This window comes from Chinchilla lanigera, unplaced genomic scaffold (assembly GCF_000276665.1).
Source record: "Chinchilla lanigera isolate Chin_1 unplaced genomic scaffold, ChiLan1.0 scaffold00024, whole genome shotgun sequence".
NCBI classification, from domain to species: domain Eukaryota; kingdom Metazoa; phylum Chordata; class Mammalia; order Rodentia; family Chinchillidae; genus Chinchilla; species Chinchilla lanigera.
Genome location: NW_004955425.1, coordinates 25,116,704 through 25,129,219, shown reverse-complemented (window position 1 = coordinate 25,129,219; position 12,516 = coordinate 25,116,704). Strand labels below are relative to the sequence as shown.

Here is a 12,516-nt window from a genome sequence, read left to right as displayed (position 1 = left end):
CTCACTATGTTGCCCTGGCTGGCCTTGAACTCCTGGGTGTAAATGATCCTTCTGCCTCAGCCTCTTGAGCAGCAGGGCTGAAGCGGGCAGGGCTGGTCCTGGCTGGATACTGTGTATCTCCATGTAACCTCCATCTGGTGATAAAAACTAAATACACAGACTAAAATATCTGGGGAGAGGCTGGGCATGGAAGCACATGCCTTGTGATCCCAGCACTCAGGAGGCTGAGGTAGGAGGATTGCTGTGAGTTTGAGGCTAGCCTGGGCTACAGAGTGAGACTCTGCCTAAAAAAAAAAAAAGTTTGGGGAGGAGGGAAATGCAAAGGGAGCCCTTAGTGAGCATTCATATTCTGGTTGGACCTTTGCCAGAGTTTGGTGGTCCACAGTTAGGTTGGTTCCAGTGGTGGACATAGGGAAAAGCCCACTGGTCTAAAGGAGTCTGAAATGGAAGCCAAAATGTGAAGAGGCTTCCTTTGCAGGGGGTTGAGGATAACAGATAGATGTCTTAGTTGCTTTTCTCTTGTTGCAGGGACAAAATACCTGACACCCAGAATTAAGGAAGGAAAGGTTCATTTAGCTCACAGTTTGTGGAGGTTTCAGTCCATACTTGACTGGCTCCAAGGCAGGGTGGCACATGGCAGAGGGCAATAGTTTATGGTGGCAGAAGACAGCAAAAGGGAGGAGCGGCAGAAAGAGCAAGCCTCCTTCCCTCCCTTACACTGTACGCAAGCTGCCTGCCCCCGGGGAAGGTGTAGCACTCACGCCCATAATCCCAACATTGGACCCTGAATCAATCACAAACTCGAGAAGCCTGCACCCATGACTGCATGAGGGTTTGGGGGGACATCCAGACACAAACCATAACAGAGGGGATTTGCACAGGCAGCCCTCAGTGTCCTCGGGACGGTTGCAAGGCTGCCCCAGTCTGCTAAAACTCCAATGACCAGTGCTCATGGAGAAGGACGTAGTGCGCATGCTTGAACCACCCTCGGTCGCTCGTAATGCGGATCAGAGGGGCCCCGTGGGTGGCTGTCATACCGCACTGTCTAGAGAGTAAGAACGAGGGAAAATGTCTATGTTCAGTAGAGGTGCAGTGTTCCTCCCAGATGTTTTGAATCTGGGTAGTGAAATCACAGATATGGAACTAAGGGGTACAAAGAGCCAACTGTGCACAGCCAGGAGGCCGTAAGGAGGACCCCAGGTCACCCCGACCCCAGCCAGCACCCCACCTCCTGCTTAGCACTGCCTTTCTGCGCCACTGACCCTCGTGGCGCAGTCTTTCTTGCTTAGCTCGCTAGTTATTTAGGGGTCCCCGTATCTGGGGCTTACTTTAAATTCCTGACTCCGGCTGAGGGGAAATGTTGGGGGAGTGGGTGTGAGCAGGAGGCACCCTGAGACCCCAGCAACGTCTCAAGGATCCCTGTGGTAAAGAAAAGTCAGGTGGCACTTTGGATGCCTGTGTTTGGCTAATTATTCAATTTAATAACCATGGAGGTAAACTTTACAAATAATTTATAATAAATAATTCTAACCCCTCAGTTTTATTTGCATGCAAAAAAATTGAATGCACTGAGTGAAAACGTATTAAGTTACATACACATTGAGTTAATAAAAGAAAAAGGGAAGGGGAGTCCGGGCTCTCCTATTGAAGTTAGTGAGGAGAGGAGGTCAGGATTCTGAGCCCAGAAGACCTGGTGTCTGTCCGGGCCTAAGCCCGTGGCTCTCACACCAGGCCAGTTACCTTCCTGGCTGGACGATTTTTCTGCCTTTCAAATACAGAAGGGCCTGTCAGACCTACTTGGACATAATGAAAATGGGTTGGGTAGTTTAAAAAAATAAAATAAAACATGATAAGAAACTATAATTTAAAAACCACACATATCTTTGAAATTCCTGTTATTTTTCTTAATAACATACACTAATCGGGAGAAAAGATTTATATTTCACTTTACTACCCCCTCATCTTCTTTACGCTCCCTTTGATGTATTCGTAGATACAGATGGCTGTGAATGTCCTCGCTGTGCGCATAGCTTGGCTTTTACATTTTCCCTTGCTGGTGGCATTCCGAAAGGGCACCCGGCATTCCGCGCCACTGCTGTTTCCTGGGAGAGGAAGCGCCTGGTCCCTGATAACGGGGGTATTTTCTCAGAACCTCCCCTGTCTTGGGCTTTCTTTTAGGGGTGGCCCCTGTGTGGCTCTGTTAGGCTATGGAGGGTGCAAAGATTTGTGGCAACCACGAGTAAGGCAGAAGGCCGCCGTGGAGCTGAATAGATCTCTGAGCTTTCAGGGGTTTGTTGTCTCCTTAAAGTGCTGCAAGAGTTTAATCCTGAGTGCAGTGGTGCTGGAGGGTGGAAACTTCTCTTGCTGTGATGTTCAGTGGTGGAGCACTTGGGAAGTGATAAGCGTTAGATAAAGTCATCAGGGCAAAGCCCATGTTGCATCCTTACGGCTTTTTATAGGCAGAGGAAGCAAGACATGTATGATCCCTGCCCTGACCCAGGACTCGGCCAGTAAGACTGCTTTACCAGAAGAGCCTCTTTGGTCTTGTACCTCTAGAACCGGGAGTCAAACTCCTCTCTTTATGAAGTAGCCTGCTTTGATATTTCTTTATAGTAATGAAAAATGGGCTAAATGGATAAATGGATAAATATGGATAAATGGATAAATATGTATTAGATAAATGGATAAATGGATAAATGGATAAATATGTATTAGAATTCTGTTACAAGCGACAAAGATCCATCTTAATCTAGATGAAAGGATGAAGGTAATTTATCAACTCCTAACTGAAGTGTTTGAGGATGTATCTGGATGACTTCAGGCATGGCCGGATCCAGCTCATGTTTTTTCTTTAGCTGCTGGTTGTCTGTACATTGGCATTATTCACAGGTATGCTTTACGCATGGTGGGGAAGATGGCTGTTAGCAGCTTTAGGTTTTAACATAGCTTTATTTTTTTTTGGTCCATAAGAAAGAAAAAAGCCCTCTCGTGCATATATACATTTCAGGAACAATTCTGTTTGGCTTCGTTTAAGTCTTTTTCTTAACCCTGAACCAGTCACTGCGACCGACATGGGTCATGTGATCGCTTTGTGTGATAGGAAGCAGGTGTAAGGCCTGGCGACCATAGCACCTAGTGCCCTAGTGACAAGGTGTGTGCGCCGATGCGTGAGGCTGTTGCAAAGGAAGCCAAAGTGCTACTGGCGCTGAAAGGTAAACCAAAGGTAAAACCCACAAGGTCCATTTTAGGGCACATGCTCTCAAATGGTCATGCTTTGTTAACTTTCTGGCTGTGTCCTCCCCAACTGGGTCAGACAGATCATTAACTATATACCAAGCAGCACCACCCCTTATGCAAGGTGCATTGGGAGGAGCCGAGACGAATCATAGTACCAGAGGACACCAGAGTGGATCCCTGTAACCACACCTGTCTCTTGTGGGGACCCTGGAAATGGCCCAGGGAGTTGTTCCTGTGGGGCATGAGCCTCCTGAGCTGGGGCAGCTCCATGGCCACGCTCACCTGCAGAGCTGAGGACTGCAGCTCCTGGGTGCTATGTGGACCGTGGGCTCAAGGCACTGCTGACACCCACAGGCTGGGCTCACGTCCCTCGTCAAGACTGGTGCCAGTGTGATAAATACTTAGTTGAATCTAGAGATTCCTAGTGGGGATGAAGTCTCTTGTAACTAGGTAGCACCATGCAGTTGTTGAAAGGAGCTCCCTGGGCAAAGGTGACAGAAACTCAACTCAAACTGGTTTATTTTTATTTTTTCCTTTTACAGGACTGGGGATTGAATCCAGGCCAGGCAAGCGCTCTACCACTAAACTCCATCCCCAGCCCTTTTTAAGTTCTATTTTGAGACAAGGCTTTGCTTAGCTGTCCAGGCTGGCCTTGAGCTTGTGAGCCTTCTGCCACAACCTCTGGAGTAGCTGGAATTACCGGTGTACATCACCCCAATAGCCCAAGCCAAACTACTGGTGTTTTAAGAAAAAGCAGAGGGGCTGGACTGGTGTTCCCAGCCCAGGTATGGATCGCTCCAGGCCGTCTGCACCAGGGACTCCCGCGGTATCATCAGGGCTCTTTCCCTCTTCCTGCTTTTCAGCTCTGCTGTCCACCACGCAGGCATCATTCTCAGGCAGGGTCTCTGTCTCCAGTGGCAAGGAGGGCTACTGACAACTTAGCTGCCTGCTGGAGAATGAAAGTGTGCTGGGGAAACATCGCTTGGGCGACTCTGAGTGGCCTGGTGTGGCCGGTGCCACCCCCGGAAAAGCCCTGTGGCCAGGGAGGACATGGTGGAAGTGGGGAGTCTACAACCGGGCGCGGTACAGAAGGGCCAGTGGGGGAGCTGCAGGTGCCGAGCTCCTGGTGCGGTGGACTGGCAGGCTTTGAAGGCTGCCCTCTGCCATTTGTGCTGCCCACCTCTGCCACAGGGACAGAGCCTCACTGAATCCCGTGCCCTCTCTCTGTGCCGTCGGAGCGCCAGCCCTCGGTCCCCACAGTTCTCTGTAAGTCACCTGTGTGCTGTTCCCTGCCGGACCGCGAGCCACTTTGGGCACCCTATGCTCTTCCCAATAGCTGGAATTAACGAATGTGCTCAATACCTGGTGAATAATGGCTGGATGACTTAGCTGTGTGACGCAGAGTTCTCCGCTGATATAATTAATGTCTCTCGTTCCTCTCTCCCAATTTGTTTACGTGAACTTTTATCTGTTGTCATTATTTGCAGGTATTTATAAAAGTCAGACACCATAATTTTTGGTCTGTCATTTCCAAATGGCCTGAGACCAATTAGTGCCTAATTTGCAAGCAACAAGCTGTGACTCTAAGCTGCCAGTTCCTTCTCTTTGTCCTCCTTTAGTGATTTCCTGAGAAGGAGGAAGAGAGTCTGGCCTTTAGGCTCTGAAGGGCTGAGGATGTAGATCTCACGGGAGACATCTCAGGTCCCGAAACAATGCCTCAGGTGAACTTTCGGGCCCCAGTTGGTCTCTCCAGATTCCACACATGCCTGAATACAGACCCACAGAGGGCCGATCACTGTACATGTTTCTAGTTTTGTTTGGTGTTTACCATTTACCATTTCTGCATTTTCTCTTTCTCTGTTTCCTCTCCTGCTGTTGGAGACGTGTGAGTTAACAGCAGGGACAGCCTTTTCATCAAGCTGTATTACCAAATGGTCAGGTCCCACTCAGACCTAGGACTCCTTTTTGTTTGAGACAGGATCTCGCTTCTAGTTCAGGCTGGCTGTGAACCCTCTTTGTAGCCAGGCTGGCCTCGAACTCTTGACAATCCTTCTGCCTCAGCCTCCCAAGTGCCGGGATTACAGGTGTGACCACCACGCCGGCCTCACGACCCATTTTGGAATGAGAGGCTGGAATTTTTATTCTTCCATCACATCATAGACGTCGTGCTAAGCTTTCAGTTAATAACAACTAGCCATGTTGTGGATGTATTCCTCTCTTCAACTGATGAAAATGTGCCTGTCACCGTTTTCCCATGCCAGTTTCACTTGCCTGCTTTTAAATACCTCAGGTTAAAAAATGAAGTTCTCTCTGGGTCTTTCCGTGTTCTTGCTGATGTTTGGCTATTGCAGATACGGTCTCCACTGGCAACATGGCAAGTGGGAGAGATTACCATAATCAGAAAATCCTACATTTGAATTTCCCAGTGAATCTAATTTAAACACTTTTCCTCAGCTGTAGTCTCCGGATAATGTTTATTTCTCCATTCCATTTCTTATAGCACCGTTCTTAAGAGCTTTCTTATTGATTCTTATTAAATGGGGGAGTTAAATATATGCACGAGCAAGAAGGCCTAAAAAGCAAGTGTAAAATGTCATCCGTGAACGAGCCACATAGACATGAAGTCCTGGAGAATTTCCACTTCAAACGTTTTTCATCAATGAGGCTGGTGTGATATGCTGAGATAGAATGTAGCACATAGTAGCTTCTCAGTAAATGGCTGAGTGAAAGAACCACTGGATATGTATGTATGGGAAGTGCATAACATCGCCGTGTTTGCTTGGGGTTGATTGTCTTCTGAACAGTGCTTTTCTTGTCGCTATGAAACTCAACCCACAGTTTTGGGTGTCAGCCTAGAACTGCATCTGGCTCAGGGTCAGAGAAATTGTCATCTCCCATCTCCCTGCCCTAAAAGGGGCCCAGAAATGCTATGACCGGAAGGACCATCATGACCACCTCATGACCTTGATATGTCACTGGCCTTGACGGTCATCTTGCTCTGTGCTGAGTGTGTAGTAAATGCTACAGTTTGCCTTTGATTTTCAGAAAGGAAGAAAACCATTTCTCTTGGCGGCTGGGAGGGGTCACGTGGAAATGATAGAGAAGCTGACCTGCCTTAACCTGCACACTTCGGAGAAGGACAAGGTGCACTGGACTTTGATTTCTTTGCTGAAAACAGAAGGAAGGGAGAGTGAGAAGCAGCAACTGCTGTGGAGATCTGCACACAGCATTTTGCTCTGCAGTAAAATTGTTAACTTGTTACCACAAAGGGAGGCGTGGACCGTCCGGGTAAGATCCAGCCTCTTAGCTGTAGATCGTCCTCCTTGGCGGCTTTTGCTTCATAAGTGTGTAGAAACCAGCTGGCCTCGTGGAATTTTCCACTTTCAACACCCACCCTTTTCTCTCCTCTCAAGACCTGCTTTGGACTTGGTCCCAGGTAACTGGGGAGGGGAGCACCTGAGGTAGACTTCCAGGACTAGATGGACATCTCTGGGGGTCCTGTAGGGGAGACTCCTGTGTGTGGATGTGTGGACCAACGAGTTCTGCACACTCTAAAGCCTTTTCTGTAACTAGAATGGCCTCTTAGAACCCTCGGACCAGCTTGCCCTCACCTGAGCTAAGTGTCCTCGCTTTGCTTGTCCAGTCTTTGCTAGAGAATTGGTAGGAAAGGTGGGGCAAGCAGCACAGGTGATTTCTGTTTCCTTCTGGTTCCAATAGCTATTTTTTTTAAAATTCAGGTTTTAAAAATGTTTAAGTAAGTCTTAAAGCTGCGGCTGATATGGTGTACATTCTGGACTGCGGATCTAACTGGAGGGGAACTTCCAGGGCCCCTCCAGAACTCCGGCTGTGGGAACGGGCGCCCCCTGGCGGCCGGGGCTGGAGTGTGCATTTCTGTTGCAGGAGGGAAACACGGCCCTGCACCTGGCTGCGATGCACGGCCACAGTCCCGCCGTGCAGGTGCTGCTGGCTCAGTGGCAAGAAGTGAACGAGACTAATGAGGTAGGTGGGAGCGCTCGTTCCAGCTGCACAGAGGGCTGCAGAGGCGGAGGGCTGGAGGAGCAGCTTTGCAGAAGGGAATTGGAGGAAGATAGAGATGTGGGTGCCACAGGGTATAAATTGTGACATTAAAAGATTCCAACTTGTTCCTTCCCGTATCCCACAGCACGTTGCTCGTCTGTTCACTCATTCACCCAGCCATTCAAAAAACATTATTTAATAAGGTATTTGCTCTTTGATGCCTACAGGGAAATGCAGGTGTGCAAAAAAAAAAACAAAAAACAAAAAACAAAAAACAAAAAACAAAACTGTAGTGGGCTATGTGCAGTTATAGATGCATACTCTGAGGACACAGGAAACTTCCGGAAATGACGGACTTCTTGGAGGTGGTGATTAGTTAGGTCGTGGTTGCATGGACTCCAGCAGGAAGGGCTCTGAATGGATGTCAGAAGGAGGAGGGCACAGTGTGGGTACTTCAGACAGGGGGAAGAACCAGGTAAAGGAAGTGAGGCGTGAAAGAGCATGTGTGTCCCAGGGCCGACACACTCAGGGTGACAGAAGCTGAGGACGGTGGACTGGGAAATGTGGAAGCTAAGGCTAAGCAGGTAGATGAGGAAACACAGGGAGAGGGTTGTCTTTGACCTGCAGCCAGCGGAGAGCTTGCAGGGTTTTAAGCAGTGAAGAGGGATGGGGTCCACCTTGCATGTAGGAGGTTTGCAGGGTGGAGTGGGGTGCCTGTCCCTGGCTGTGGAGCACAGGGAGGAGCAGCGAGCGCAGGTTGGAATGAGTTTGCTTGAGGCCTCTTGGGGGTACACTCAGCTGGAGAGTAGCAGGGAGGTGGAAGCTGGCCGTGAGATTGGGTGTGGGGGCTGTGGCTGTGGAGGCGGATCTGTGAGTCCGCTGTTAGGATCATCACTTCTTATCCTTTTAGTCAGTGACCTTTTGGGCTAGTTCTTTGGAAACTGAGGTGAGTGGAGTCCTTTCAGGCTTCATAGCTGAGTGTTCTGATGATTTCTAAACTTGATACTTTTCAGGAGAGATACTGGAAGAAGTGCTATCATAAGAATTTAACATACCATGGAGCTGAAGGCACACCATTATTCTATGCAACACTAAGAAAAAATAACGCTGCCGATTGAAATATGACACACAAAAAGCCTTTCTGTCACTTAGACCATTTACTTTCCGCCAGGCGTGGTGGTGTACTTCTATAATCCCAGCACGTGGGAGGCTGAGGCAAGATCTCTACAAGTTTATGGCCAGCCCAAGCTACTAGTGAGTTCAAGACCAGCCTGAACTATTGAGTGAGACCTACTCTCCAAAAAACCAAACCAAACCAAACTGAAATGAAACGTGAATATCTCCTTTATCCTTGAAAGGGCTTTTTGACTTTTAATTTTTTAAAATTGATTGATTGATGGTGGTACTGGGGACTGAATCCAGAGAGCGTTTTGAGCTGCATCCCCAGCCTTTTTTATTTTGAGAGAAGATCTCACCTATGTTGCTCAGGCTGGCCTCAAACTTTTGATCTTCCTGCCTCAGTCTCCCGAGTAGCTGGGACTGCACACAGATGTGTGCAAGGTGTCTGGCTTACTTTATAACTTTTTAAATCATTGAGATACTGTGTAAGGGAAAAAACGAGCAACTAAGTTGGTTAAGTATTCCTAAACTTCATGCTGAGTTTGATTCTTCTAAATCACTTTCTCCTTCAGAGCCTCGATTTCCTGCCAGGAAGGGTGAGTGTGAGACAGTTTCTTAAGAGGATGATCCAGTATCATTTCTGAGATTTGCTGTTAGGCCATGGACACCCATCCTGACACAGTGGACATGCTCCCTGAACACTAGCTCGTGTCTGCACTCTGACTGACTCAGACTGTGAGAAGAATCTCAGTCTGAAACAATACATATCTTGGAACTGATAGTCACAAAAATGATGATTATAGGCACCATCATGAAAATCAAAGGCCGTGACGTGAGTGTGTGTGATGCCTGGGACACGTCAGCGTTCCCTTTGGTCTGTAACAGAAAATACCACCCCCGCCGCCAGCCAGTGTACTTTAGTTTCTTAGCTGCCCAGGTAATAGTTCCTGTTCCAGTTCCGGTTGCTCCTGTCTCTTAGAAACGGCTGGTCGCTGTGATGCACATTGTAAGATCCAATCCCCAACTGACAAGCCATTCTGCTCTGTACTTCCTGCTTATCCCATATAAGCCCTAGACCACGAGAGATCAGGGCCTGATGTTTTGAGAATGATCAAACAACAAAGCAACTCAAAAAGAACATGAGTCAGAGTACTTTATGGTTGTGATTGGCCTTCACAAATCAATACAGAGTGTCTGAATCCATCCTGGCTGCCATAACAAAATATATGAGATTGTACAATTTTTAAATCATAGAGATTGTTTCTCATAGTTGTGGACGCTGAGAAGTCTAAAATTGAGGTGCCAATATAGTTAGTGTCTGGAAAGGGCTGCTGTCTGCTTCCGGGTGGCTCCCTGTGGCTTTGTCTTCACAGGATAGCGGGACAAAGTGTCAAACAGACCCCCTGAAGCCTTTCTATGAGGGCACTAACCCTGATCACGAGGGTGGAGCCCTCATGACCTCCTGACATCATGCCCTGGGTATTAAGTTTCAGTATGAGTTTTAGAGGAACACAAACATTCAAGCCATAGCAGAGATCAAGTCCTGTGGTCACAGGCTGGAAGGTCAGTCTTACCTTCACCTACTCTGTCCTGTTCTAATACTTTGCCAGTGGAATGTGGGCACATGACTCATTCACCTTTCAGCTCTTTGGAGGGAGGGCTGAGCATTTGTGAAGTCCAATAAAGTGTAATTACAGATCACGATACGTTTCCTTTGCACACAGTACTGTGTCCAGTGATAATATTATTCTTTGGGGTGAGGCATATAATGTTTGTGTAGTTTTGGTGCTGCTTCCTGTTGTAAGCTGTTGCCAGATCAGTTAGAGGGAATGTGGAATGCCCCACAGCCCTGGTCTGCAAACATTCTTGGTAGCAAATGCATATAAAAAAGTTCAAGCATGGACCTGTTACATTCATTTATAATTCCATTTGTACATTGTAAAACATATGACAAATATAAATTCTTAAAATTTGAGATAAAAATAAATGTAAATGGCAGTCTTGTGTTTTCTCCATATGGAAAGGATTATCTTGTACACATCTGAATTTTTCCTCCTGTTTTCCTATGTGTTCCTGCACATATATATTTGTACTGGCAACCCAGACTTCATTTAAGTATTCTTCAACTCTTGGACATTTAGTTTGTTTCAGTTGTTCCTTATTTTAGGTAATACTGTCAGGAACCACTTTGTATATAAACCTTAGTCTGAATTCCTATTTCCTTTGGGTTTATTCTTAGAGGTGGATTGTTGGGTCAAAGATTGTTTTATTCAAGAGGCGGGTTCTTTCCTTCTCCATTTTTGGCAAATATTTTCCCATTGGCTTTGCCTTTTAACATCTTTTTTTCTGGAAAAATGAGAAGAGAGATTATGAGGAGAAACTCCTTTATAAACAGAGTGTTGTTTTAGGCACTCGGGTGAAGGAGCCTCTGGCACAATTTCTCTGCCTGGTTGGGATGAGAACCCTGGTCCTGTCCACTTGCCTCCCTCTTAACATGATTGTCCATCCCTATCGAGCTGCAAATAAGACCTCATGGACTCATCCAAATGCAGCCACTAAGAATAGAATTCAAGAGAAGTGATTAGGGGATGAAGAAGGAATTCCACATTTCTTTTATATTTTTGGAGAGTTTGCATGAGGAAAGGGAAATATCCCAAGTAGCCATTGTGTGAGACCAGTTACTTGTTTTTTTCTCTGTTTTGACTTAAATAAACTAAACTCTTAACTTTATCCTACTAGTGTTTATCCTCAGTTTCAGGAAAGTGGAGTACTGAATTCACCTTTTAAAAAATTAGTTGTTTTTTAAATGACACACACCATTTCATTTATTTATTTAGAGACAGGCTCTTGCTATGTAGTGTAGGCTGGTTTTAAAATCATTTATGTAGCCCAAGCTGGCCTCAAACTCATGGTGATCCTCCTGTCTCAGCCTCCTGAGAGCTGGGATTACAGGTGTGTGCCACTGTGCCTGGCCACCTACAGCATTTTAAATCAGTTGGGAAGATTAAAACTATACTCCATACAAACAATTCTAGTTTTATATGTTTTATAATATACATATTAAAACTTTTATTTCCAAGGTTATCTTTCTTATCAGGTGGTTGTTTCCTTGCAGGCAAGATCTGTGTTGTCATCATTTTTCCAATTCCAGTTCATACACTCTAATATCTAATACATGTTTGCTGGAGAGATTAATAAAAGTTAATCGAATGAACAGTGGACAGAGACAATGAAAAGAGACAGCAAAACAGCAAAGAGTGCATGGCTTGCTTGACTTGCTTCCTAGCTTTGCCGCTTTTCAGCTGAGGTTTAGTTTTATCTGCGAAATGAGGATAATGATAACTCTGACCTTATAGACAGTATAAATTGAGTGGGCCAAAGAATAGAGTCATGGCAGTATAAGTTGATGCATAGGTGTTCAATAATGCTATCATTATCAAGAGTAAGGCACAAAAGTTATAGAGAAAGCATGCTGCTTATTAAAATAATTTAACTGCACAACAAGGGACAATTACTAACTTTCCTTTTCTTTGGCTAGAATGGAGAAACACCATTCTTTTTGGCGGTTGCAGGAGGTCATGAAGAATGCAGCAAAGTGCTACTGGCAGCAGGAAGTGACATCAACATCATAAATAAAGTACGTGCTCTGGGCCATGCTCACGCATGCAGGAAGGGGACGTGGAATATCTTTAGGAACTCTGTCTGGTGTTGCTCATTCACTGGGATTTTGTAGAATCCATATTTATAACATGCTTTTAGTTCATAATTAATGATTTGCTTCTGATAGTCTCCTATTACTCTCTCCTCAAAAGCAATATCATTCTTCTTATTTATGTGGGAAAGGAATATTTGGGGCAAAGGGAACAAGTTATTGCCACTTTTTAAAGACAGACAGTCTTACTCTACTTTGTTTTCTCCATAGCAAATAGCACATGCCTGCTCATACCTATTAGGTACTGAAAAGAAAGTTCTTTGTATGAAACTCTGGTGTCCAGCGTGGGGTCTGAAAAGGGCATTGTGGCACTTGTTTCTAAGTACAGAGTACTTTTACATTTAGTCATGGTGCTAAGAGGCTCCAAACACTCAAGACCATACCATCATCCTCATTTTTTTTTTTTTTTTTTTTTTTTTTTTTTTTTTTTT

The 12,516-nt window shown here is 45.9% G+C and overlaps 1 protein-coding gene across 5 annotated transcripts in view; it reads left to right on the top strand.

The window, feature by feature from the left end:
• Window positions 1-12,516, top strand: part of Ankdd1b (ankyrin repeat and death domain containing 1B) — a 59,756-nt gene that overhangs the window by 25,278 nt on the left and 21,962 nt on the right. For 2 of the 5 annotated variants that reach the window (XM_013514786.1, XM_013514787.1), the window contains exons 6-8: window positions 6,283-6,381; window positions 7,138-7,236; window positions 11,912-12,010. In XM_013514786.1, the coding sequence (XP_013370240.1) occupies window positions 6,283-6,381; window positions 7,138-7,236; window positions 11,912-12,010 (297 nt within the window). Of the gene's footprint in view, window positions 1-6,282; window positions 6,526-7,137; window positions 7,237-11,911; window positions 12,011-12,516 lie in introns of all 5 variants that reach the window. The other 3 variants (XM_013514788.1, XM_013514785.1, XM_005386046.2) reach the window with 2 other exon arrangements.